General features: G+C 34.1%; 6 protein-coding genes across 7 annotated transcripts; 4 read left to right on the top strand and 2 right to left on the bottom strand.

Moving 5' to 3' along the window:
* The first annotated feature begins 414 nt into the window (after nucleotides 1-414).
* Nucleotides 415-5879, top strand: LOC106176275 (F-box only protein 36). Its single transcript, XM_013558591.3, has 5 exons — nucleotides 415-546; nucleotides 1272-1380; nucleotides 2817-2989; nucleotides 3407-3541; nucleotides 3840-5879. Exons 1-5 carry the CDS (start codon nucleotides 445-447, stop codon nucleotides 3951-3953), a joined length of 633 nt encoding a protein of 210 aa, XP_013414045.1. The 5' UTR covers nucleotides 415-444; the 3' UTR covers nucleotides 3954-5879.
* A 452-nt stretch (nucleotides 5880-6331) lies between these two features.
* On the top strand, nucleotides 6332-13198 carry LOC106176260 (uncharacterized). Its single transcript, XM_024077169.2, has 4 exons — nucleotides 6332-6605; nucleotides 7265-7377; nucleotides 8310-10178; nucleotides 10592-13198. Exons 2-4 carry the CDS (start codon nucleotides 7282-7284, stop codon nucleotides 11489-11491), a joined length of 2865 nt encoding a protein of 954 aa, XP_023932937.2. The 5' UTR covers nucleotides 6332-6605; nucleotides 7265-7281; the 3' UTR covers nucleotides 11492-13198.
* A 6-nt stretch (nucleotides 13199-13204) lies between these two features.
* LOC106180268 (serine/threonine-protein phosphatase 6 regulatory ankyrin repeat subunit C-like) lies at nucleotides 13205-14536 on the bottom strand. The gene is made up of 3 exons (XM_013564222.2): nucleotides 14297-14536; nucleotides 13802-14008; nucleotides 13205-13522 (listed from the first exon to the last, which is right to left on the bottom strand). Exons 1-3 carry the CDS (start codon nucleotides 14534-14536, stop codon nucleotides 13379-13381), a joined length of 591 nt encoding a protein of 196 aa, XP_013419676.2. The 3' UTR covers nucleotides 13205-13378.
* A 137-nt stretch (nucleotides 14537-14673) lies between these two features.
* LOC106176254 (uncharacterized) lies at nucleotides 14674-18469 on the top strand. Of its 2 annotated transcripts, none has more exons than XM_086997967.1 (9): nucleotides 14674-14799; nucleotides 15303-15377; nucleotides 15708-15755; nucleotides 15910-15964; nucleotides 16243-16332; nucleotides 16877-16940; nucleotides 17401-17467; nucleotides 17663-17795; nucleotides 18072-18469. In XM_086997967.1, exons 1-9 carry the CDS (start codon nucleotides 14787-14789, stop codon nucleotides 18202-18204), a joined length of 678 nt encoding a protein of 225 aa, XP_086854093.1. In that variant the 5' UTR covers nucleotides 14674-14786; the 3' UTR covers nucleotides 18205-18469. The 2 variants fall into 2 exon arrangements, with proteins under 2 accessions (XP_086854093.1, XP_086854092.1); XM_086997966.1 differs by lacking the exon at nucleotides 14674-14799 and adding an exon at nucleotides 14824-14981.
* LOC106176253 (EF-hand domain-containing family member C2) lies at nucleotides 18323-24449 on the bottom strand. The gene is made up of 11 exons (XM_013558564.2): nucleotides 24260-24449; nucleotides 23519-23858; nucleotides 22986-23209; nucleotides 22340-22696; nucleotides 21868-22006; nucleotides 21181-21489; nucleotides 20659-20855; nucleotides 20162-20358; nucleotides 19769-19909; nucleotides 19403-19495; nucleotides 18323-19067 (listed from the first exon to the last, which is right to left on the bottom strand). The coding sequence occupies exons 1-11, from the start codon at nucleotides 24299-24301 to the stop codon at nucleotides 18863-18865; spliced, it is 2244 nt and encodes a 747-aa protein (XP_013414018.2). The 5' UTR covers nucleotides 24302-24449; the 3' UTR covers nucleotides 18323-18862.
* Nucleotides 24450-24665: 216 nt separating this feature from the next.
* Nucleotides 24666-26693, top strand: LOC106180257 (uncharacterized). Its single transcript, XM_086997968.1, has 2 exons — nucleotides 24666-24874; nucleotides 25543-26693. The coding sequence occupies exons 1-2, from the start codon at nucleotides 24820-24822 to the stop codon at nucleotides 25806-25808; spliced, it is 321 nt and encodes a 106-aa protein (XP_086854094.1). The 5' UTR covers nucleotides 24666-24819; the 3' UTR covers nucleotides 25809-26693.
* Nucleotides 26694-26903: the final 210 nt, after the last annotated feature.

Genomic DNA, 26903 nt, shown 5'->3' with positions numbered 1-26903 from the left:
TGGGATTTGCTTAATTAAATTAAATAAATGTTTTCCAATTCACTCCATTATGCTCCGTTTTTGATATTCTTTGGGCAAAAAAAACTATATCTATATCTTTTACATCTATTTCAAACTGATGCCCCATCTAAATGTCTGTTGTAATTCAATATTTTAAGAGTGATATTTCTGGCCTGAAATAGCATCTAGTTGCAGTCTGGGAGTAACCTATTTCGCCATCTTGAATCCTGGTTATGCATTTTTCTCAACGCACGCGTCCTTGACCAGACATGACCTAGTTTTATCGATATATTTAAAAAGGGTAGAATTTTGTTCAAAAGTTTAGAAAAATAACACAATCTATCCATACCATACATCTGTTGTATTTACTAACTTCTTATGTTAAAAAGTATGCTAAATATATGAGTCTCGCGTGCGCGAGATATAATAGAAAGTAGCGTCAAAATGGCGTCGTTGCTGCGACACGATGGTATAATTTTAGATTATAGTGATACAGCACCGGCCCCAAGCAAAGACTTTTGTCAAATTCTGATCGACCATTGGCAGGTTAGTATATTCCCTTTAGAGACTGTCACTTGCATCGATGTTTTATTACAATCCAATGTTTTAATTGCAATTTTAGCTGCCTTGTTTACAACTATACACACTGACTAAACGGAAAAGATGTCACCTGAGGTGAGAAATTATCATTCTCTGCTTTTTCTGCTTACATTTTACTATTTTCTGAGGAGCAAGAGTCTGGTCTAATTAAATAAAGCTGAGGTGATGGAAATCATTTTAAATCCCTGACAGTGTGTGATAGGAGCCTCAAGTTCTACTCTTTTTCTCTTATTAATTTAACGTACTGGTATGCTATGATTTTCTAATCTTCAAGCCAGTACAGTAGGCTGTGTTGCTCTGAAATTGAAACGCTTTTGCTACCGTTTAGAATGGCTAGCACTGATATGTCAGATCATCTGTGCAAAGTGTCAACTAGAAATCAGAAAAATTCAAAACAAATTTTGAATCAACATTATCTACAAATTAAGAGTAGAATTCTAGTCAATATGAAGTGCTGAATTTGGATGATTTGAACACATAAATTTTACTAGTATATACATGGTAAAGTTCTTGATGTCTGCCATTCTGATCCCTAGCAGCTTAGGTCAAACAGTGCTGTTGTATCTCTGTATGACTGTATCCATATAATTTATTTATTTATTTATTCATCTGTTTATTTATTTATTCAAAAACATCACACTGAAATATTTAACTCCTGTTTCTTTTTGTAGGTAATATTTCGTTGGTGGAAAATATCTCCAAGAAATGAAGGGAAGAAGGCACCACCAGGAGAAATCAAGGAATCTTATGATGATTTTTTGCATGATGATAGGACGCAAAGTAAGAATCAGTGTAGCTCATCTGGGCCACAGAATTAAGAAGACAAATGTCAACAAATGGCATAATTCTTTATTTCTCCTAAAAGCCGAAAACTGCCGTAAACTAAAAACAAATAACACAAATTACAATGGTGTGACTGAAATGCGCAACACACTGCAATACAGCGCAACACAGCGCAATACACTTGAAAAAACAAGTTAAGTTGCAATCACATAAAAGAAACAGCCATTTCCAACAAAGTAGGGTGATTTAAAAGCAAACTGCATTACTATTAAAGTAATATTGTAGATAAAACTTAACAAATCGGCGAGACTTTTATATTGTCGGGTCAGCAGCCATATTGGTGAGTAGCTCTTCTTGGATATATTACTGGCCAAGAAGAGCCAATCACCAACATGGCAGCTGACCCAACATTGAAAAAAAATGTGTCAATCTCTTGCGGTGTATCAGCAATATTCAATACTTACTGATATATTTTGCTTTCATATCGACCTATTTTGTTTGAATTCACCCTTTCTCATGTTTACTTGTGGCTGGACTTGTTTTTTTCAAGTGTATTGCGCTATGTTGCGCTGTATTGCAGTGTATTGCGCATTTCAGTCACACCCCAAATTACAACTCATTGTTTAGCATACAAATTAGTTCATACTTTAAACAGCTTTCCTGCTATCTATAGATATTATTCAGTGCTACAAAATGTATTACTTCCAAAGTGAATTGAAATGTATTACCACAAGTTCATTTTAAAAATTCTAGTCTTACCATCTTTGATCAATGAAAGTCATTACATGGCCAAACTAGCATTTACATTATTAGAACATGGAAAAGAAATACATTTGATCAATTATATGTAAATAAATACATAAATGTTCCACCCACCATTTATATGCTTCTTTCCAATAAATTCTGCCACTATCACTGTGAGACTTTCTGAAGACTGACAAAAGACTGACCCACTGCATACACTAAAGGGTGTGATTGTAAAAAGTGTTCAGTTATGTAAATAAGGTGCAGTGGGTGTGCATGGTCAGCACACCCACTGCAATACTGACCACTTTGTTCTTACAATCAGAGAATACCAATAGGCTGAGAATAACATTCAGCAAATTATATATCATACATGTGTTGATTAACATCAGAAATATTTACTCTCTTATGACTTTCTGATGTAATTGGATGTAGGCAATCATCTTTAATTAAATTCATTTATTATAATCATTTATTTATCATTGTTATTTTATCTAAATATTTTTTTTTTATAAGTATAACAACACAATTGCCTGGTGAAAAGCTAGTTTTTGTTTTTCAGACTTATTACTATTTTATCTGCATTTCACATCTTGCTTATATTATGTGTCAGTTTTGACTTTTCTCAGTGTTTTGTCAAAGTAATATACAGAAAACTTTTTATCACACAACTTTGTATTTGAATCCAGGTGAAGTCCACAGGGTATTTGGTGTACATTTCCTGGAATATGTGAAAAGGATTGCAGAGGGACACATTGACTATTTCCCCAGAATGCCACCAGAGCATATCATTAGAATTCTTTCCTACCTGGAGCTTGAAGATCTAGCCAGGGTAGCACAAGTCTCTAAGCAATTCAGGGAGGTCAGTAATTTTGTATTATGGATAAAGGTTATAGTATATTATGTTTCTGTGTCATAATTTGATTCTGTTAAGAAGTTCTTTCCGTACATTATAGTTGGTGTGGCTACTTGTAATTAAATGTTTGTAGTTTGTGCAGAAGTAGATGCATTCATTTGGGTTTTAAAGGTTGTGAACATAATGGGTGAATTGCACTTAGTACTGTTTTAATATTTTGTTTAGAATTTTTTACTTTATTTTCTTTGCAATTTTTTTTTTTTTTTTTTTTAGAAAAGAGCCGTAAAATGCATTCCTTACGTAACAGTAATGTATATATTTTCTCTTGTTTCAAAAAAGACACATTTGGTATCAGTATAATGATATATTCAATGAATATGTATAATTTTGATTTAAATGGCTCCCCTTTTATTTGAATACCAGTTGTGTAACAGCAACGAACTGTGGGAAAAGATTTATCGCGCCAACAGTGAAACCCCTATAACACCTCAGCTGCAACAGTTGGCAAATGAACAGGGCTGGAAGAAATTATTCTTTACCAACAAGTTGCAGTTACAGGTATGTCATATCTATTTCTTTTTCTTTTTTGTTAGTCGAACAACATTTAATGTAGCTGATTGAAACTTCACATGTACTTGCACTACAATGGAAAGGCATTTTAATAAGTATGAACTAATAGGTGAAAGATGTTAAAATGTTCTACACTTTAAAAAAAAAAAGCCTATTTTTTATGATGTTTTGACTAAAGACCATTTAATTGAAAAAATAAACTGCTTTTCAACGTGAATATTACCTTGTTGATGTGAACTTCAAAAACTTGATGTGGGATCTGATTTACCTGTCTTCTTCATTGAAGGTCCAGTTGAGGCGCCAGTCCAGAAAAAGAAGACCCCAGCATGATGACCATCCGTCCTTTGTTACTGAGCCAGCTTTCATGACCACAGATGACTCCAATGATATGACAGAATAACACATTGTTTTTTTTTTTTTTTTCTTTTTTTTTTTTTTAACTCATCCTCTATTTGATCATCAACTCAGGCATCTGATGCTGGAGGGATGCAATATTCACAAAGGGATAAATGCACATGCATGTATTGAATGTGGGACAAGCACAGAAAGATAATTAAGAAAGCACTTTATGGAATCAGTTCTAATGCAGATTACTCTTACCTCTTATACGTACTTGTTTTATAGAAGCTCGTTCAATTTCCAAAACCTGTATGAGATCATATAAGTTTATCAATGAACTCAGACAGATTTGACTAGCAGCATTATTTAGTCACTATGCTCAAGTTACAGTGGTCATGTCCAAAAAGGAAAAAAAAAATATGGGAATTTAAGAGTTGAATGACCCTTAATTCATTCTAGGTTTTGGTTATGAGGAAGGCACACACATTTACAGGGTCTTCCAAAAAAAAGATTTGTATTAAAGTTGCATGATGCTCATATTTAATTAGTAGTACATGTAATATGGCAAGAGTAAAAAAAAAAAAGAACAACAAAAAAAAAAAATTATTTTTTCTCACTGTTGAAGATGTATTGAATTAACAAATTTCTGGCAAATTAAGTACTTGTGGTGCTCTAGTATTACTGTATGTGGTATAAAACCATGCCCATCAGTTTCTTTTTATTTCAATGTTACTTGAAAGTAGATTTTATGTTATTACACCATAAAAAGACTATCATGCATATTTTTGAAAAACTTTTCTTGATTACCCACAGGACAAAGTAGGATCACATGTCCTGTTTAGATGATTATTTTTGCAATCTGTGTTGTTTGTTGCAGTTTTTGTACATTGTGGAAGTTAGATTGATTTAACATTTGCACCTTGGAAAAGTGTAAAATGGTGAATTATTTCTTGAATGAATTTTTAGTGAATCATTTTGCTTTTTACATAAATTCACAGCATAGATAAAAAATAAGCTAAAATGAATGTTGGTTTTAGCTGTGTACCATTTAACAATTCTACAATATTCAATGTGTGCACTAGTAGCAAAACAAACCATCAATTGCAGTTTATTATGAATTAAAAAAAATCCTCTGTGGTACGTTAAGTGACAAAAACTTTATTGTGATATCCTGGCAGCAGTTTACTAAATAACTTGATTGTAATATTTCAAGTTTAATTTACTTTCAAAAACCAAAAATTAATGATACCGCTATGCATTTATGCCAATGTATTAAGTGCCTGTTAAGTGAAAGCTACAGTCATGTGATATTTTAGTATGTACATAAAAAAGCTTATATGTAAAATTAGATTTATGGTACTAATAGCTGTTGCAGTTTTACTAACTTAAAGCATAATTGCAGAAAATGTTATGAGAAATTGTTAAAAATTTAAAATACAATATTTGCTTGTAGAAAGAATGAAAAGTTAACATACCTGTGTTAGGGATATGCATGTTAAATATGTGAATTTTTTTTCAACATAGCCTAGTTGTAAGTTGGCAAATGATTCTTTCATCAACCCTGAGTTTCATCGACAAAAATATGTGGTTAGATTCAGTAATCTCTGAAACTGGGGTGTTCCTACCTATCCTAGCACCAAGACTAATGGTGACTATACTATACATATACTACACCTTTTATTAATTTTCAACTCTTGCCACTATATATATAATATAATTGGTTCTATGAGAAAAGTAAAGTTGTGGCAACACCTGCAGGATTTTGAATGTGTTTTATATGATGGAACAAGAACTAACCTGCACCGTTGCGCATTTTTGTTGACAATTTGTTTTCCGTCCAGTGTGTTCTTCATGTACTTAACATTGGTGTATTATATATAATGTACAGTCACAGGCAGTTGATTTTTTCTTTAACTTTTGTTTTTCTTTCTTTCTTCTTTTTCTATTACTTTTTTTTATTATTTTGTGGAATAAATGTTGAATGATATACAGCAAGAGTTGGAGTACGTGTTTGTGTATAAAACCCTCATTTGGTCAGCCTGAGCTCATACGGTACATTGCTAGCATATCTATACCGTTTCCTGTTTGGTAATGGTGTCGAATAGAATCTGGGAAAAGAGGGAGCATGAGCAACTGAAATTCGGAATTTCCCCTATATGCTGTTTATTCAAGGTTTAAAAAGCACGGAAAATGAAACAGTTTAATTTGTTCCTTCTGTCTCAACTAAGGCAATTTTGTGGTGTCTTTCTTTGACTAGTTCCCCAAATATAAAAACCATATAAACAGTACTCAATGCGTTTTGCTCATGCCTTTTTTCTTTGATAAAATAATCAACAGAAAGAGAAGAAAGATTCTTACTTTTTTTATGCATGAGGACATTTTTTACGCACTGACAGATATAAATCCTAAAATCAAGAAACGTGCAGAAAATAATTTTTAGTGGAACTAGGTCTAAAGATACCACAAACCGTAAGGAAAATCATGATCTAGGCACTAAAAGCCCTTGAAGTTATACCGCAAAAGAGCTTGATAGTATGTCGATGCAATATTTTCATTATCTGAAATATTATTGCATATGCAAACCTTCTGTGAAAATTTAAGTGTGCTAAGCGAGGCGCACCTGACCGATTCCACTGTGTTGCTGCCGGGGAGGGCACTCGCCTGGAGCGGAGGGCTGCGTAGACTGGAGACTGCAGGGCAGTGAAGTGTTGTGGTAATGTTGTTAGAATTCAGTGTTTTGCTGACTCAGTATAAACTTCTCAATTTTTATACACCCTAGTTATTCTCGTGGATTATTTCTGACTTGCAGCTTGTCCTCCCAGAGCGACAGTGCCTTTACAGAACAAACAGTGTGTCCATTATTTTAATCTTCCGGGGTCAGCCTTTTATTTAACATTAAAATCAAATTCCCAATTTTTCCACTGTTTCCGTATTTTTTTAAATAAAAAATTCCTGCTTCACCCAACTAGGCCCACTTGACTTTATTTTGTTTCTATGTGTAATTATTTCTTTATTTATTATTCTCTTGAAGTTTTCAGTTGTTTTTGTTTTTTTTTTTTTTTTTTTTTTTTTTTTTTTTGGGGGGGGGGGTTAATTTTTCCTGCACATTAGGTCCACCCACATATTTTTTCTTCTTGTTATAATTCAGTTTTTTTCTACTGAGGTTCACATTTGTTAACACAGGTCACAGAATCTGGTCTACAGAAATGCTTTAAAAGTCATGAGGCAAACTACCCTAGTCCTCATACCGGTACCCCTTTAACTTTTTTCTTTCTTTTCATCTTGGGGATAGCATGCCAGCTTTATTACAGCAGGCAGTATGTTAATTTGATATGGACAAATCTAAAATGTCTTATGTTTCTTTCTTTTCAGTTGAAGTCACCACAGTCATGGCGATACCATGTCAGCTTTATCACGGCAGGCCGTATGTGGACTTGACGAAGGCACTGGGATACATCAGCCAAGACTGTTGCAAGGACACACTGGTATGCCTTCATGGTGATACACTAAGAGACCATTCCCACAGATATTTGGATCAGTCTTTTATAGCAAAATGAGTGCAAACATGCACATGCATATTTGGATGGATCTATCTCCCTGGGGAGTCTTACTAAATTGTTATCAAACTAACCGGCTTAAACGTCTGTCACTACCAGTAAAACTGTTAGGGGGTAATTATCTTTACCCCTAGCTGATTCAGTAGGCGTGGCAGACATTAAAGTCTCTTGAGAGGGCCGTAGCGATAGTCCGAAGGTTCAATAGTCCCAAGGTTCATTGGTCCAAATGTTCACTATAGAACCTTCGGACCAATGAACCCTTGATTAAAAAATTGATGAAAATGTTACCACTTTTCGGACCAATGAACCTTCGGACCAATGAACCTTCGGACTATCGAGACGCCCCCCTCTTGAGCTGTTAGCAATTTAGTGTGAACACCCAGGGAGTTAGGTCGATCCATATGGATATGCCTTCATGGTGTTACAGTAATTAATTATTAAAGCTCTGTAATAAGCAATTTTAAAGGGGTGGGATCCTTTCTTAAAAAGTAGACCTTTTTACTATGAAACCTTCATGTACTTACATATGTAGATCAAATTTTACCCAGAGTGGACCTTTTCTGGGCAAGAAGGGCAGTTTGTTTGAACCTCGATCCCCCCTGGGCTACGGGAATGTAGAAACAGTTTGTTGAAAGCGGATTTAGAATTTTTATGCTCTGCTTTATGCAGATGCATGCACACACATGCATTTACTAGTACTTGTTGAGTGCTTGTAATGAGTAGATTTTTAAATATATTTTGTAATTTTTATCATGAACTTGTATTGGATTATGTTGTAAATTTTACATATATATGTGGCTTTGTGTTTTAAAGTCTTAGCCTTAAATTTGTCATATTTACATTTCAATTTCATTTTCCAGGCCCATCTGGGAAAACAAGGTCCAAGTGATCAAAACAAAGAAATTGAAACAAACCAATTTTCCCAAAACACCTCAGTGACTGGTCTAAAAATCCAAGATGTCAGGAGCATTTCTGTTTTTTCATCCAGTGAAGATGATACATGTCAATTTTTAGACAGTGGGAAAGATTTGTTGGGAAACAGTAACCATGCCACAACAAAGATAATCACAGAAGAGGAAAAAGAAACCTTAAACCAAAATGAGAAAGTGGAAGCTGATCAAACAATAGACAGTTCTGTTGAAAGCAATGTGCATGTAATCTTACCTGATGTGGACAATTCTTACAGTAAAGACATTGAAAGTGACAATCCAAAGAAAAAAGGAGAATTGCTATCAAAAGCATTTGACTGTAAAATCGGTGAAGCTGTTTTTTCAAATGTTGAGCAACAAAATACAACATCAAGTCAGACTGAAAAAAATGTTGTATCGGAAGATCATGAGGCATTTCTAGAAGAATCCTCCACTTTGCAAAACCAACAAAAATTTCATATTTCTGAACTAAGGGACAGAAATGAATCTCCTTTAGGTGGAGAACATGACACTTTACGATTAGCAGGAACTGATGCCCGTGAGAATGATTCCAAGGTGTCAGGGACCTCCTTAGAACTTGATGAAGAACTGGTGCATTCACTCACCAAGGAGTATGGGTTGAATATCAGCCCCATATATGATAACACAACCCAAGATCTTGCCCTGGAGGCTTTTTTATTGTTACTGTTCACATGCACAGATGAAAAAACACTGCCATTTGAACAAAGGGATATATACAGGCAGGTGGTATGTGAAATGTGTGAGGTGTACGCGCAGTATGTGGCCACTGCCCAGGATACCTATTGCTCTTCAGGGCTACAAATTCCTGTGGGGTACAGTGCAAAGGCTTGCAAATCCCCACCTCCAGCCCCCAAGAAACCTCGACCAAAGCTTGCTGTAAAGCTTAAACCTAAGGGACTAACCAAATCTGGAAAACGGAGAGGTAGACCGCCTAAAGTGAAGAATCAGGAAACTACAAAAAGCAGGCAAATAGGACTGTATGATTTTGAGACAACACAGGCAGATGTTCGACCAACAAGGAATTCTGTTAGAAGGCACTCATCAGCAGCATTAAAGACACCAGTTAATCAAATAGAAAAGGAAGACATTATCTTGGAAACAGCTCCATCTAGTGGTGAAGAAAATGAGCAGTGGGCAACAAAAGATGATGACTGTGATGATGCTAAAGATCCAGATTACAAACCAAAGAAGAAATATGTTCCCAAGCAGAAACAGAAAGACACAGATGACCTTTTCCTTGGAAAAGAGTTAATTTTCACCTGTACATCATGTGGAAAAGTCTTTGGGAAAAGAGAGACACTTATGCGCCATCGTAGAGTTCTATGCCTTGTGAAACCCAGCAAAGCTGCTGGCCCTTTAGCATGTGACGTATGTGGCAAAATATTTCCACGTAAGAAAAATCTTCAGAAACATAGAAGACGCCATTTTGGAAAAAAGCAGTACAAATGCCGACGCTGTGATACACAGTTTCAATCCTGGGATGAACTCGTTGAGCACAGAGGATCGCATGGCAAAAGGCTATTCAAGTGTTCCCTCTGCGATAAACTTCTTGCAAGCAAACACAGTTTGGAAGTTCATGAGCGCACACATACTGACGAGCGACCATTTTGTTGTGAACAATGTGGCAAATCTTACAGACAACAGAGTAGCTTGCTATCACATGTGTTATCACATACAGGAGTTAAGAACTTTATATGTGAGATTTGTGGGAAGATGTTTGCCGATGGGGTGTCATTGAAACAGCACAGTGTAATTCATAGGGAGAAAAAGCCTTTTCAGGTTTGTGCACGCAAACACATTCACACACACACACACACACACAAAAAAAAAAAAAAAAAAAAATTCAAAATGATTTTTAAGAGTGTAAATAAGTATACAACATTCCCAATTATCCTGGCCAAAAATAAAGTGAATATATGGTTGATAAACCAAATTAAGAGAAACTTTTTTCAGTCTTTTATGGCAAAATGAGTGCAAACATGCACATTCTTTGACACTACACCATTTTAACATTGTTGTGTTACAATGAATACAAGCATATTTTTTTGTTTTCTTTATTTTCTAGTCAAACAGGAAAACATTGGGAAGTTAGAAAAAAAATATTGCAGAAAAAGAAGTTCATCTTTTAGTAATCAAAAAGATCTGAAAAAAAACTTTCAATATTTGAACATTTAAAATTTTTTTATTTGCAGTGTAAAGAATGTGGCAAGGGATTTAATAACTCCTCCAACATGCAGAAGCACATGTGGCACCATACGGGTGAGAAACCTCACAAATGTGAAATATGCAACTTGGGATTCCTGAAACTCGATCGTCTTAATGCCCACATGTGCAGTCACACAGGTGAAATGCCCTACACCTGTGCTACCTGTGGCAAACAATTCGCCCACATCCGTTATCTAAAACGCCATGAGCTGACTCACACCGATGTTCGCCCATACCAGTGCACCATTTGTGAAAAAGCCTTCAGGCGTGAACATCATTTAAAAGTGCACATGCGTCGTCACAATGGTATACGACCCTATGCATGTAGTCACTGCAACCGTAGGTTCACTGAAAAACATGACTGTAACCGCCATGAATTGCTTCACCTGGGGATCAAGCCTTACCAGTGTGTTGTCTGCCAGAAACAGTTCTCTGAAGTGAGAATACTCCGAAAACATATCAAGGCAACTCATGGCGATGCTTATGCCAACTCTACAGAGATCATGTTTCAAAACGTTGCACAGACTGGTACTGCTAACACAAACACAGCAGCAACTTCGTTACAGGCAGTTCCAGATGGATCCCCTAGCACAGCAATGCTGAGTAATGTTCCCCAAGCGACCTTAACATCTGAAGAATTGGGTCAAGGTCAAGGTCTGCAAGTGGGGAGGATGGTACCTTCAAGTACCACAGTGCCACTGTCAATGCTGTTCCCTGTATCCCAGGGGAGTGGGGAGGAGGCAGCGGCTAATAGTGGGAAGGTGTTTCAGTGCCAGGGGTGTCTGCTAGGATTTGAGACGATGAGCGATTTGACATATCACACACAGCTTTGCCCTAAGATACAGGTCTTATCTGCCATGCAAGGCGTAAATTATGTAACCTGGTAGTTTATTGTAGTTAATTGGTCTTTTTGATCAGTTTTTTTAGATTTTAAAGGAATATATAACTAATTTTTAATGAAAAAAAAATGACCAAACACTTTATTGGCTTAAGACAGTAAATGATACTTAGACCAAGTGCAGATAAACCTATTTTACTAGCTGGATCAATTCAACTCTGTGTCGATTCTCATTGAAGTGCATTCAGTGAAATAAGCTTAATTGCCTGACATGCATCTTTAAGTAAAAGAGCTTCAGATAGCCAAGCGTGCACAATAGTTAATTACTGCTTTGCTAATCAATGAGGCCTCTCAGACAATTAAGTTGGTTACACAGACTGCACTTAAGTGAGAATCCCTTTAGAGTTGGATCTAAGAGGCTAGTATCATAGGTTTATCTGAATGCTCCCTAAGCAAAGGAGAAAAAACACATAGAGCTGGTCTCTCTCTCTGTGCTCCCCTTTTACTTAGTTGATCAATCTCCGTTTTAATTGTGCCAGTCTTTCTGTGTGATTGTTAACTGATTTGGTATAATGCTAGCCTCCAAATGTACATGTTATATGTACTGTACAGTGAATACTTGTCAAAATGAATGCTGCGCATATATAATTTATATATATATCTTAATGGATATTTTAAACTTTATGATCATTTATATCAATATGTTGTTGCTTGCATAAAACATGTTAACAAAACTTTTGTTATAGGTGAAAGTGTGGTGATTGCATAGCTTTTAACAGCAAACTGTCTTTTTTTGGGGGGTGATACTACTATACAGCACTTAACAATGGAATTTACAAACAGTCAAAAGTTGGCGTTGATGAGATTTTTTTTTAGAAATATTAAGTCATAAAAAGTATTACACTTAATTAGATCAAAGGAAATTATGGTTGATCCAAAATTTCTCTCTCTCTCTCTCCCATGTTGCACTGCTGGTCATGTGTATTGTTCTTCTGTTATCTTTACAAGGTTTGTGTTTTCAATATTCTTTTAATTTTGTTGTACTTAGGTCCATTAAATGAAAATATTTTTGATGGAATTCAGTAATTCAGAGGGTAAATTGTTAAGATAATTTATTTTAATGAGCAAATAGTCTTGTAATTATATTTATATAGCCTATCATAAGCATTTGATGTTTAATTGATGGTCAAAGTTAACGGACTTATGTAAAACATATTTAAATAAAAATTGGTTTGCAATTTCAGCACAAAAATAGCATTTTATTTAAAATTAAGTGAACTAGACAGCAAAGCTGGCAAACGTGCAGAGACCAACCATTAAAAAAGAAAAAAAAAAATGAAAAGAAGGAAAGAAAGATGCCAATTGGACAGACATGATAGTGTAAATGTCAAAATTGGAAGTAGCAGTGACATGAGACCTTAACTTCATATTCACAATTTGAAAAGGTCAATTTATTAAAATAAAGAAATCACAAACAATTTTTAAAAAATTTTAAAAAAAAGTCTGGCAGTTAAAGGGAAATGTTGCCCCCAAAAAAGAAGCAAAATAAAAAAAAATCAATAACTTTTATAAAAATAATATGATCATTCTGGTTTCCCAAGGAAAGAAACCTTTTTTTCAACAAACAAAGCTAATCTGTAAATTTTAAGTAATAAATATAAGCAAAAATACAGCATGGCAGATGTGTCACAAGTTGACAGTACAGATAGACATATTGGGCAGAATATCTACTCAGTTTATATATAAAAATTAAAAACATGCATACTTTGTTTATAACTGTGGTTTATTTTTCATTGGTACTTTTTCATAATTCTTTTGATTTGATAATAATGGAAATCAAGTCCACTTTATACTCTGTAGTGTCATATAAAACATACATTCAGTATTTTGCATAATACATTGTAAAGAAGGATTCAAAGCCATATCAAGAAATTTATCAGCTCAGAATTTGTAACAGGTCTGTCCTTTCGTTTGCCACATAATTTCTAGGTAGTTTATTTCTGACATCAGCCACTGACTTCAGACTTGGGTTCTTCTCTACTAACAAAGTCATGCAACCACTGTGCCCATTTTCTGCAGCCTAAAGAAACAGAAGACTGGGATTAACAGATTTCTACATGGGTAACCACACTTATGAAAAACATTAAAACTGAAAGAATAAAAAGACAAAGTCATATACCTGTACTTTCACATAATTTAATATGTTATTAGACAAAAGATAAAGATGCAACATGGCAACATCATTACTATTTGCTACATGTAACAAATAATTTCTAACGAAAGATATTTTTGTAACATTACATAAAAAATTTTTAGGTTATGCAAACATTTCAAAATCAAGTTACTGGTATCTAAATACCTTATGCAATGCTGTCTTCCCATCAGAATCCACCATGTCTTCCTTAGCTCCATACTTCATTAAAAGCTGCAGAATGTCCTGATGTCCACAGTATGCAGCTCTGTGTAAGGGGGTAGCAGCTCCTGCCCTGGTCTGGACATTCACACTGGCACCACTGGTCAGCAACAGCTCACACACAGCCAGATGACCATTTCTGCTGGCATAATGCTTAAATGAAATATATACGATAAGAGTCACACAGGATGTGTATGTGTGTGTGTGCATGTATGTGTATATAACATAAATACTGAATTATATATATTAATTATTAATATATATGAAAAAATGTAAATATATATAGTGCAGTATATATAAGTCCTACAAAATGTAACTATAACTTGTGTAATGTTCAAATTTACTTGTGTATAGGCAGACCAATTCCTGGACTATAAGAGCAACTAAAAACATGGTGATGACCACAGCTGGACTCTATTTTCAAATTTTAATCTAAATTACCAGAGCTGTGTATCCAGAATTGTCTTGCGTATTGACATCTCCTCCTTTGTTTAAATAATCAGCCACCTTCTTGACATCACCATCCATCGCTGCGCTCCAAATGCCACGACTAAAATCCAGTTCATCGAGGGTTTGAAACACTGAAGGCGTACCTGTGGCGTGTGAACAACACCCGTGGGCCTCGCTGTCGAAAACATCGTGACGTTGGTGAAACTGCCGGTGTTTTGCACTGGTACTCATTTTCTTCGGTTCAAATCACCAAACGTTCATTTTAATGATGGTGGTCTGCGTGGACTTTGACGTTCAGGTATACGTAGTTATGCCGTATTAAAGTATGACTTGCTTTAACAATAAATCATTTCTTTACCTGAACACCGCCGCTTCGTCACTGGTCTGGGCAATAAATCTCCACCGGAAGTTGTGCTACATTGTTTACTACTTCCGCAGCAAACCGATGCTTTTCCTTTGGATTCATATTTGAACAACTTTAATGAAGCCGAAAGGTATTCATTATGTATGAACAAATACAAACAAAAACTTGAAAGACTCTTGATCGAATGTTAAATTTTACTACAAATTATAAAAACTCCGCACTGCATGAAATGACGTCATCATCTAGCAGACGAAGTCATCATGACCGCAGTTACAGGGAATCTTGTAAATCAAATGAGAGAACTTCAGCGAGGTGTATATTGTACATTTTCGTAGATTTGTTGGTTGCTAAGTAAAGTAGGTTTTATAAAAGATTGCCATGTTATTAACTATTTGATGTAACGTAAACAAAATGAAAAACTTCACCAGTTTGGATTACACCCCTGCAGGCAAACGTCATTGATTCTACGTTGATTCAACGTTGATCCACCAAAATTAACGTTGATTCAACGGTGAATCAATGTTGTTTGTCTGCTGAGACTGTCCGTCAAACTTGGAAAAATAGATAATTAAAACAATAAAACACTTAAATACATGTACATAGGTGGAAATACTATTTTTTATCACGTTTCAGAGAAGGCACGCCTGGATGATAAACTTACCGATGTCCAAAAACAGAGGAGTGCATCAGAAAAGTCATTGGCACTGGGTAATTAGTTCATTATATTATTATTTCTATAATGATTTTATTATATCACCATTATATTTGAATAAGGATCGAATGTACTTTTAAAATCACCAAAATTAATAAGGTGAATTATCCAACTCATTTATGTGAATAGTAGAGACAGTGAAGAAAGTCACCTGGCTTTAGAAATATGTTGAAATTCAAGGACTAGTAATTTTGGGGGACTTGCATGTACGGAGTATTACAGCTTACAGTGGGTGGCACATTATTTGTATTCACAATGTATGTCTAAAGGCTATAGAATTTGCAAAAGTATTAATGTTCTTTAATAGAGTAATCCTTTTATTTCAGCAAGAAAGAAACACCAACATGAAAAAGAAAAAAATGAAATGATGAAAGGTAAACATTTCTATTGAATGTTATGAGTAGATGTACATTAAATTTTGATCAAATTGCAAATTATTTTTCTTAATGGTTAAATTAATAAATTTATTTATTTACTTGTTTAAATGTTTTATTAGTAATTAGTATATGTAATATTTTTCTCTTTTAGAAACCCTCAAGGTTGCAAGACACAAAATTGCTCAAACAAGAGAACAGATGAACAGGTGGAACAGTATTTCCAATTTCCAATTGCAATTTATGTTGTTGTAAAAAGATAAAAATAACCTTTTACACAGGAAAAGTAAAATTGTTTCTAACAATTTTTTTAGATCTAATTAAGGTATATAATCTTTTATAAATCTGTACATGAATGTGTGTATAATATATTATAATTGCTTATTGACCCCATACTGTTTTTAAAGTTTAAGGGGGAATTTTATTATGATTTTTTCAAGGGCAGCTAGACCATTAATAATAAAGCACTCTCTTTATCTGTTAAAAGCTTTGAAAATGCCATAAGTCAAAGGAGAAAAATTTTATCAGATTTAACCTTGAAAATTCAAGAAGTTGAACAACAGCATTTAGATGGCATGTGAGTACATGTAGAACCTGATCTTGTACTGTAAGTGAGGAGGTTGGAAATAAATGGTTTCTGATTGTAACAAAATTCATATCTTTGATTTACAAAAAATGTTAAATGTTGATCATACTTAAAAGAAAAGTTGTTATAAGTATGGTTTTGATTGTAATGGTCTCAGCTAGTATATATTTACTTTAATTTATAGACACTCAAAAGTAATATTTATAACAAATTAAAAGTAAACATTATAATTTGATTTTTTTATACATGTATGTAATGGCAATCTACTTCCTTACTCCATTATTTTGTAAAAAAAAAAAAAATCTTCCCATGATATATTAATTTTTTTTATTTCAGCTTAATAATTTTTAAATTTCCATATCGGATATGAATGCCGAAAAAGAATTAAGCTTGATTGCAGTTCTAAAGTTCTAAGTACAGTTCATAAAAGCAAAAAAAGTTAATGATATACAAAATATATAATTGTATGTTGTAAATATTAAATCCATCTACCTAATATTTCTCAACATACCTATTTCTGATTTTCCTTGGATAGTCATGAATATGAAGAAAAACTGGATCAGCTGGCAGAAAAGTTCAGTAAAGCAAAGAACTACTTCGTGAGTTTCAGATTTATACCAATTGCTGTTTTATCTACATATTGACTTGTTTATAATGTTTATAATTATCCATTTACCAGTAGAAAATTGTTGAATTATTGAAGGGATGAGGATTTTACTGGACTAAGAGTTCATGGAATGAAAATGGTTTAATTTCCTCCCTAAATACCACTTTAATTCTTTCCTGCTCAACTTAAGTCATTCATTTGTTTATTCATACTTTTTATGTTAATTTTCCTAATGATTTGTGTATTATTCATTTAAAACATAGATCTGAAGAACTGAATTGAAATTCAGTCTTATGTGTAACAGTATCATTATTGGCTTCATGACCACTTGCATCGTCAACCTATCAAACAAGTCTTTGTATCATCAAAGCAAATTTTAAGACATTGAAGACAGCAAAAATATGTCAGTCCATGACATATCACAGTTATGATACTATGTCATTATTTTGCAGACCAAGAAAAGTCTTGAGAAAGAATTGCAGAAAACAAAGCAAGCTTATTCAGTGCATATTGAAAGTAGTAAGTTTTCTTGATTTTTTATTTATTTTGATATAATTTATTCAGTCTCAAGATATATTGTATGCAATTCCTAATATTCTTTTGTAAGTATAAACTTTTCCTGACAAATATGCTGATTTTTTAATTATTAATGTGGGCCTGGGTATTGATTTATAACTTATGTTTTATAATTTCTATTGTTTTTCATTTTCAAAGTCCAAGTCCTCAACTCTGACATTGAGAACCTGACCAAAAGTGTAGAAGATTTGGAGCTGCAGTGTGAAGCATTAGACGAAATAGAACAGAGATTTCTTGTTGACTTTCCAAAAGAATTCCAGAAAGATATCATGTAAGTTGAAGTGAGTCTGATTTTGAATACTGACAGGCTGAAATTGAGAATAGCATTATCAATAATTGCAAAATGTGTGTTTCTGTCAGAAAACACTTTCAAAAATATACTCGCTGGATCAGAATGAATTGTCTTTGTTGTCTGTATATACATGTTCGGTGTAGTTGCAATAGATCTTGTCATGATTTCTTTTCAAGTTGAGGTCACTTTATATTTTTGTTATAGCTAAAGACTGTTTACTGTACACTGTGTATTTTAGAAATTACAAATTTTCAGAAATGTGTTTAAAGATGAAGAAAGTCTAGCTCATGAAGAGACATTGAAGTTGCAGAAAGACTTGGATGCTGCTATGGCAGAGCTTGATGAATACAAAGAAAAAGATCTGGAGATAAACACATCAGCAGCTTGACTGTTTTTTATGCTTTCCAAAATTTGACAGGAGAGAACATACATATATATAAACATGAAATATAAAATATATTGACTTGCCTCAAAACAAAAAAGAAATGAGAAAGGCATTATTATTATTATATTCTGACAGCAGTTTTATTCTCAGTATTATAATTCAGATTATATTTACAATATTTACAATTGTGGATCACAGTAAACTCGTTCAGAATAATTTAAACATTTACACATAACATGTAGAAAAATAAATTTTGAAAGAAGCTAAATCCACAGTTTTATTTTGTTATTTCAAGTTGCTGTTCATTCAAGTAAGACAACTTAAGTTTTGAATTCTAGTGAAGACGACAAAATGTCACAACTGTTCCACTTTTGATAAATCCATGTGTTAAAATTCCACTGATAAATAACCCACGCTTTTCTTTAAAGTCAAAATAATACATTTATAAATATTTCTCAGCTTGGTTTCTGGGGTTTTTTTTCCAATCATTTTTAACAAGACTTGTTTTAGCCTTGTTGTTCTATACAGTTTTGACAGCAGCACATATTCTTCCTTGCATTGTCCAAAATTCTAAAATAATATTCCATTTTTGTTCCAACAAGTGAAGTCAATCTGTTTCAATTCTTTTAATTTATTAATCATCTAGAACTGTCAAGTCAATCTAAGATTCCGCAGCAAAACCGAAGGCATCATTTAATAGTGCCTGGTAGTTGATAACCTGAACTTGTTTGCTTGCCATGGTTCCCTTCCATGTCTCGTCCAGGGTTCCCTGGAAGTTAGGTGGCGCCACCACGGGGCAGTTCTTCCAGTCAAGATACTGGAGGAAGGTGTCGTATTTCAGCAGACCCTCCTGGTTGATTTCACACCTGAGAGGAAGACAACAAGGAATGTGAATAACTACGATTGATAATTTTAAAATGCTACCTATTTAAAATTAATCTGAATGCTGAGACTGCAAAATTCAGTGCTTCCCTCCATTGTTCACAGAATGATTAAATGTTTGAAACATAACATTATTAGACATCAAGTTGAAGTAAAATAAACAAACTTTAATCTACATTACATTGTCACTGTCATCGCATGTAATAATCCTATAGAAACACTCTAAGTTCTGAATCAGATAAAGATATTTTGAAAAATGTAAATATGTCCATATCTCTATGAACTAAGCTACTAGAATGATCACAGTGGCTATACTTACTTAGTCATGAGAGCCCACACTAGATCTCTGGGCACTGGCAATCTGAGAGCTTTGCAGGCTGTCATCACTACCTCAGGGTGAAGGTAACCACACCTAGAACACGAAAAAAATATTTAAGAACTCTGAATTTACAACCAATCCAAAAAAATTCTGAACTACCAATTAAATTGACTAACTGTGTCAGGAAATGAAATTAGTTGTAATGTATTTTGGGCCAGACTTGACATATATTTAATTTTAAAAAGGCACTGTAATTTTTGCAAATCAACCTATACAAAAAAAGAAGTGCCAGCATATGTAATTTTGCTTAATCTTGACTACTGGTATTTATATTGTGACAAAAAGCCATCATAAAGTATAACTCACTTGTTGGCATCAGCCTGTAGCAGGCCATCAGGCAGTTTGTTAATATTGATATCAAAGTTGTGTTTCCTCAGCAGATCTTGTATGATGTAGGCCAGCGTGTTCAGGTCAACCCCGTCATCATCCTTACGAAGCATGTAATGTCTGAAATGTAAAACAATAAAATGTTGCAAAAAATAATAACAATTAAAAGTTGTTCTGTTTTTACTTATATATCTCCAACATTTTTCCCCCATTTTTATAAAGAAAAGAAAATTTAAAATGCTGCTGTATCAAAATTAGGAGACTTTCAGTGATGGGCAGGAAAGTGGGAGTCTCATCTTCCTCTGCATCCATTCCCTGCTTCTGTCACATTGTAATCTCTAAATGTTTTGTTATATTGTTCTATATATTTACCTCCCAACTGTCATTATCTCATGCTCAGCCAGCCTGTTTTCTGAAAGCTGCATAAGAAGGTTTCTGAACTGCTCGTACTGGACATTGCCTGTGTTGCTGGGGTCATTACGCATGAAGAAAGACTTGACTTCTTCAGTTTTGCCCTTGGAGAGCTCCTTCAGTTTCTCAAAGATTCTGTCAACGTTGGCTTGTGGGAACTAAAAAGTAACATAATGATAATTTTATATAAAAATAATTAAACAGAGATACCAGTATACTCATTTATAAAACATCCCTTGATATTTGCGGATTCAAAAAAGGAGAATGAAAAAAAAAAAAAACACAGAATGACATTTAAAAACCAATCAAAAGAAATATCTTTGATTAAATTTGATTTTAACACTGGATGTCAATCACTAAAGGATCAATGAAAAAAAGAACATTTTCAACTGTATAAGATTTCCTCAAAATGAAAAATAATACCATCAAATAAAGAAAAAAAAATTTCAAGTCCTCACCTCATCACTGTGTTGCTCCATGTACCTAAATGCATATTCATCAGCATCAATGAGCAGGAACTTGTGGTTGTTGAAGATGACCAGTCCTCCTACATACAGATCTGGTGCCATGTAGTATTCGGACAGCCGTGTGCTGTATGGAGGCTGGTCGGGCTTCTTCACGCGGCCACGCTCCAGGAATTTGCCGCCAATGATGCCTGTGAAAAAAAGGGAGGAAAATCAACAAACTGAATTTCATGCACTGGATTCTTATTATTAAATCATTAAAAGAAAGAAGAAACATTAAAGAATTTTACATGATATGATTTATTTCTAATTAAAGACTGCTTTTTATATATTCAGTTTATTTACAGGGGATTTTTTAATGGGGTTTTTACATTTCCTATTATGAAACTTGCATTAATTATTGCTTTTTTTAAATTTTGAATAAAAAGTTTGACAATTAAGTAATGCTCAGTAATTTCTTTTCAAAATAAACCAATAAGAAGAAAATAAATTTAATTTAATAGGAAAATAACCTACCAGAGTTCCTAACAGGAGGCTCAAACACCAATATAGTGTCATCAGACAGGAAATAGGAGATGATGAAGCGACGGTCCATATCGATGGGCTTTGTGGTATCCATTCTAGCCAAGAACCGTAGTACATTGCTCTCCAGTCCGTGGCGATCCTTCTCCATGAATTTGACGAAATCTCTCCTGGGTGGCTTGGGGATAAGGCCCATGCAGGAACACAGAGAGTCCTCCTCACTGCCAAACCCATTGTATGGAGGCATCTCTCTTGCCTTGCGGCCCTGGGGGGTACCCTTGTACTGAATGGGTGTAAAGTTGTCTGTAATTGGAGAAACATTTTGTCAGTAAATTTTTTAGCTTTATTACAATGGTTAATCAAAATGTTTTTCAGTTGCTGCAGAGTCAAAAATGTCATGCCAGATATGGTTTCATTTCTTTTTTAATATGATATTGAAATAATGAATTATTACTCAGCATTTACTGTTTACAAAAACTGAATATATAGAAATTAAAAAAAAATATTCCAATGGTATCCTACTTTTTAAAAGCATTTCAATTTAATTTTAAAATATTACATATAATCTTCAGAAAGTATGTAAAAAAAATCACCTTTCAAAGTAATGATAAAATATGAAATAAGATGCATGGCATATATTTGAAAATAATAATTAAAAAACTTAACCTATATAATACTTACTGATGCCGTACTTGGTCCTGTAGTACTCCTTGGTGAAGTCATCAGTGTCACATAGCAGGATCTTCCTCCCCCAGGCGCTGACCACTGATCCAATCATCAGATCACTGTCCTTGTAGAACTCCTCGTGGACAGCACCAGTCTGGACAAGAAAATAATACCTATATGGTTGAACACCATTTGTTTGAATTGTCTAAAGTACTAACAGGTACCAGGGCATGTGCCCCCAATTTCTTTATATTTTTTTTTTCATTCACAGACATGCCAAATGGAATAAAATAAATAAATAAATAAATAAATAAATAAATAAATAAATAAATAAATAAAAACTTCTAGGTCTATGCAGTGCGAAAAAATATATATATAAATACATATGTGTGTGTATTATCTGTTTTTCATGTGCTTTTTCAATATGCTAGAAACATTCAAATTAACCCATGCCAAAATGGTTTTCACCAAAAGAGAATAAACTCACCTTCAGACTGTCCAGTATGTACCTTCCACCATGTCCAGTTGGTCCAAAGACATTCAGGACAGTGCGGTCAGTTTTCTCACCAGGCTGGCGTAGACTGGACACCTCCTTAGGCAGTCTGGCCCGACGCAGGAACATTGGAGCGGCATCACGTCCAGAGTTTGCCTGAATGATCTCACGGATTTCTATTGTATCATCAGCAAGGAAATAGTGAAGGACCATCTGTCTAGGGTCACCAAACATGCTGTCGGTGTCATCCCAGTGGCAGTAGAAACGCAGGACATGACGGTCATGATCCAGAAATTGTTTGAGGGTGTCGTACTTCTCATATGGTCTCATTGGCTGCATAGACTCATCCATCTATTAAAATATGTAAGTGATGAATATAATGCGATGATGCTTTAACTTTTAAAAAATGGTTTGAAAGAGTAATTTTCATTTAAAAAAAAAGAACTAAATTAAAAATTGCAACAATACATTTACATTATTACTGAGTGCAGTTCATAGTACTTAGATTAACCGAAGAAAATACAAAATAATCAATTATCAGAAAAAAAAAATTTGCTTGGCACCAGAAACAACAAAAAATTAATTAAATAATATAATCTAATGACTTAATAATATTTATAAAAGTTAGTGTAATACTTACAGCTTTCCTGTACTTGGTATAAGGGTCAGCTGGTACAGCCTCTGGAGCATTTACCTTCACTCCAAGTTTACGGAGGAAATTGTGTGTAAACTCATCACAGCCTGTGATCTTGAATATGCGAGAGTAAAGGTTCACCTCATTGCCCACATTGAAGTCTTCCACGGTGTAGAATGTGTCGTCATATGGAGCAGGCCTGGGTATTCTGTGACGGCGGATAAGGGTTCCTGGAAATTTGTTTGAAAGGGTATAAATAACTGAATCACATACTAGTATTAAAATTTCAGAAATTTCATACAAATATGAGTTAATTCATTTGAAAATGCACTTACTGCAGAGTGATGATCTGTGACATACATGTACATTTCTTATTTTGGATTTGATGACTGACAGCAATTTTGCAGCAAATACAATTTTATGTACACACTGATAATGCTGCTAATCTATGCACTGGCATACCAGTATTAACAATGTACATGTAATTGAATGACTAATAATTTCGATCATTCCATTTTTATATTACAATAACAACTTACCTTGAGGAACACCTGCATTTTTCATTCTTGGCTCTATAACTTGGATGGAGTCATCTTCCAAGTAGAAATAAATTTTGCTGTTACGGATTCTATACTGTTCCTCTCTCTTCTCGTGTACAGCTTCTTGAAAATATGCATCAAAACACAAAACCTGTCTGTCAAAAGCCACCCAAGCTGGCAAATTTCCACCCTCTCCAGAAGGGAAAACGCTGTTCTTTGGTGTGATTTTCTGCCCTGCTAAAAGCTCTCCACCAATCCCAGGTTTCTCTTCACCAACCATCATAGATACTTCATTGCGATAGTCAAAGTGGTGGGATTTATGATAACGTGTTTTCCCCAGCTAGAAAAATAAAAATAAATACAAAGAGTTAACTACTTTTTAATGCAAAATTTAACAGTTATTAATTTGGTAAAATGCACTTGTATGCCTTTAATCATAAAATGTACAGTGTTGGGAACTATACATAGTAGAGAAGTTTATAAAATTAAAAATTAAATTATAAATTATAAATTGAAAAATATAAGAACATAAACATTATTTTCCATGTATAAATTGCATAAAAACCAATATCAGTCGGCAGTTTTATGAGAGTTACTATGCCCTAACAGTACAAACCGGACGACGACTAAATGCATTACTTTACGAAATTGATTAGAAACTTAGAAAGTGTTAAAAGTTGCTAAGCCTAAAATACATTTCTGTCTTTCTCCATAGATACAAACACCAAAACTGTTACTCACATTAGGATTAAAAGAATTCCCTGGCAAGTTTGGTAATGCCATGCTTGCCTCTTGATTCCACAATTTCTGTAATAAAATATATTTTATGTGCTCTGCACCTTGTATACTCTGGTTCCCTGCTACACTTTACAAAATCAATGAATACATGGGCAGCGTGTTGTGTTTGTAGGTTACCATGGGAGGCGATACCAACCAATAGAGTACAGCACTACCAAGATAAGCCAAAATAGCCTCGCTACAGTTACAGCAATTTTAAGTCTGTGTTACTATATATTTTATATCTCTTCATATCTTCAAATCTATCATTAACAACAGTTTGTAAGATTCAACCAGATTTATCTATAATATTTACCATTGTGTGTCTCAAGCCATCATGTAAGCGTTTCTTGGATTTCTTGGGTTTGGAGTTCGAAATACTCATATTCTCAAATACCCGGATTATCTGTAGCAGGCGGAAAATTTTTCTCTGCATTGTTATTTCTGTTTTTAGTGTTTTCATATTTCTGAATAGCCCTGCAATTGTAAAACAACCAAAGGTCTGGTAGATAGTTGTCAGCAATATGCCACGGGTTAAATGTCAAACAGAAATATGTAAGATACAGGATTGTTTGAAGGGTGAGTAAGTTAATAGTTACCGGTAGTCGTTGACGTTTTTGGTTACACAACTGTTGGAAAATATTTTTGTTTCATTCTCACTGTATAAGCATGATTTAGTACTAATCTAAAATCTTAATTTTTTTTTTTAAGATGACATCAACTCGCACTCTTGAATTCAAAATGAATGACAAAAACCAAAAGTACCTACTTCATATACAATACATGTACATTTACCTGTCATGTACGTACATGTACCGGTATATACTAGTATTCATAAGTTGCAAATTATGGAAACTACATATTAAAATCTGAGGAGATGGGCAAGTAATGATGTAATCAGATCGGAGGAAAGAGGGAAGGTTAAACCAAAATGGAACCGTATCACATAAACATTTCTAACACATTTATCGTGTTATTGAATGGTATCTTTATTATTACTAGTAAGGCCTTTATATTGTTATTGATATACAACTAGATCACATTGTTGCTGTTTACAATAAACATTTAGATCGCAAATGCTTTAATTATGCTCATACCTTTTATTACATTATTCTTTGAAGTCATTTCGTGATGAAAAGTTTTCCATTTCTGTAGTTTATAGCATCAAATTAAATTCTAAGTCTTGCATGATCCAGTTTTTCACAGTTTCCATAATCACATACCTACTTTTTTTTTTTCAATTTCAGTCAATGACTACCAAGAAAGCAAGTGTAGAGAAGTGCTGGAGGAAGCCATCAAGTGCTGTAAACTGTGCCAGTTTGATAGTCCTGTCTGTTCAGGGTTCACACACTATAATACTGACACCTCCAAAGATAATGTAGTATCACTGGACAAAAGTGATTTTAGATTATATAAAGAAGACCAGGACAAAAAAGTTGACTCAGACTCAAAAGAAAATAGAAAAGATCCTGGGAAAAACAAGGATGAAAAAGCCTGGAAGTTATTTTTGTGATTTTTATCTGAACATTGTGAAACTAGATGTTTTTTAACGCTAACCCTAAGGGACAGACACGGCATAGAATGAAGGGCAGTACTGTTTGCAGTCTTACTTTCTTTCTAATGCATCTTGTACTCCAGCTCAAGACATTACACAAAAAGACATGGAAGTTGTAGAGTACAACTAAGTCACCTAATGTATGGTTCAAACTTTCTTTCAGCCTACAGCACAGTAGTAACGTTCATTACATTCAGGGAATCTGACGTTGGTGTCGACAACTGAAATTTTTGCTTTTTAATGATTTTATATCAAATGATTATATAATGATCAATATCCCCAACAGACATACCAGTAGAGAAGTCACTTCAGTTTATTTGAAGAAGTCAACTGCAAAAGAAGAGCATGAGAAGTGAAGATTGTACCATATTTCATGGTTGGACACAGACGAGGATGAGCCAAAATGATGAAATTGTATGCATGAACACTCCTGTTCACTTAAACGATGCAATTGTTCTATTACAAGCATTTATGGACTGAGTTTTACCTAAATTGAGTCTGTGATATTTTGTTTTGGATATACTGGATAGTTTATAAACTACAAAAAAATGACTTTACATTTGTATTTGTGGTTTGTGAAGACAATAACCTTTATTTTATCTACTTTATTTTCTGTTTACATTGTAAAAGCATGCTGTAAACGTGCAACTGTAGGGGTTAAAGCGGGTGCTCTATGGACTTTTGTGAAATTAACAGTAACAAATAAAAAAAATCATTCACCTTTTTTAATATTAAATAATGTTGTTGGATCCAATAGCACTAGAGAAGAGAAGTATGTTGGATCCAGCTGCATAATCTTGGATCTCATGGCTAATGATTGAAATAAAATGACCTTGAATATTATTATTATTTGAGGAGTGACTTAATTCTCCATTTCTGGTTATATACACTGATGGGCATCTGCTGGTGTTCTTTCATAATCTAAAATTCTGCATCTCTCGGTCGTTTTCCTAATCCCCCCCCCCCCCCCCCCCCCAATTTTTATGATGAAAAAAGGTGGGATTACGCTCATACATATGCTTTCCTATTAAAGTTTAAACGGAAACAAATTGG

The sequence above is a fragment of the Lingula anatina genome, chromosome 10 (genome assembly GCF_051362555.1).
Source record: "Lingula anatina isolate TDL-2025a chromosome 10, LinAna3.0, whole genome shotgun sequence".
In the NCBI taxonomy this organism is placed as follows: domain Eukaryota; kingdom Metazoa; phylum Brachiopoda; class Lingulata; order Lingulida; family Lingulidae; genus Lingula; species Lingula anatina.
This window is presented reverse-complemented; position numbering and strand designations above follow the sequence as displayed.

Bases quoted from the DNA above. Each gene is read 5' to 3' on its own strand.
- LOC106176275 (XM_013558591.3), top strand. From the start codon at position 445: ATGGCGTCGTTGCTGCGACACGATGGTATAATTTTAGATTATAGTGAT. The intron at 547-1,271 runs GTTAGTATATTC...TTCTTTTTGTAG, and splicing joins TTCTGATCGACCATTGGCAG to GTAATATTTCGTTGGTGGAA. The intron at 2,990-3,406 runs GTCAGTAATTTT...TTTGAATACCAG, and splicing joins TCTCTAAGCAATTCAGGGAG to TTGTGTAACAGCAACGAACT.
- LOC106176260 (XM_024077169.2), top strand. From the start codon at position 7,282: ATGGCGATACCATGTCAGCTTTATCACGGCAGGCCGTATGTGGACTTG. The intron at 7,378-8,309 runs GTATGCCTTCAT...TTCATTTTCCAG, and splicing joins ACTGTTGCAAGGACACACTG to GCCCATCTGGGAAAACAAGG. The intron at 10,179-10,591 runs GTTTGTGCACGC...TTTTATTTGCAG, and splicing joins GGGAGAAAAAGCCTTTTCAG to TGTAAAGAATGTGGCAAGGG.
- LOC106180268 (XM_013564222.2), bottom strand. From the start codon at position 14,536: ATGAGTACCAGTGCAAAACACCGGCAGTTTCACCAACGTCACGATGTT. The intron at 14,009-14,296 runs GTAATTTAGATT...ATTTCATTTAAG, and splicing joins ATTCTGGATACACAGCTCTG to CATTATGCCAGCAGAAATGG. The intron at 13,523-13,801 runs GTATTTAGATAC...CTGTTTCTTTAG, and splicing joins GGAAGACAGCATTGCATAAG to GCTGCAGAAAATGGGCACAG.
- LOC106176254 (XM_086997966.1), top strand. From the start codon at position 14,930: ATGACCGCAGTTACAGGGAATCTTGTAAATCAAATGAGAGAACTTCAG. The intron at 15,756-15,909 runs GTAAACATTTCT...TTTCTCTTTTAG, and splicing joins AAAAAATGAAATGATGAAAG to AAACCCTCAAGGTTGCAAGA. The intron at 15,965-16,242 runs GTGGAACAGTAT...ATCTGTTAAAAG, and splicing joins ACAAGAGAACAGATGAACAG to CTTTGAAAATGCCATAAGTC.
- LOC106176253 (XM_013558564.2), bottom strand. From the start codon at position 24,301: ATGGCATTACCAAACTTGCCAGGGAATTCTTTTAATCCTAAT. The intron at 22,007-22,339 runs GTGAGTTTATTC...TTTCTTGTCCAG, and splicing joins ACATACTGGACAGTCTGAAG to ACTGGTGCTGTCCACGAGGA. The intron at 20,359-20,658 runs GTGAGGACTTGA...GTTACTTTTTAG, and splicing joins TGGAGCAACACAGTGATGAG to TTCCCACAAGCCAACGTTGA.
- LOC106180257 (XM_086997968.1), top strand. From the start codon at position 24,820: ATGCCACGGGTTAAATGTCAAACAGAAATATGTAAGATACAGGATTGT. The intron at 24,875-25,542 runs GTGAGTAAGTTA...TTTCAATTTCAG, and splicing joins GATACAGGATTGTTTGAAGG to TCAATGACTACCAAGAAAGC.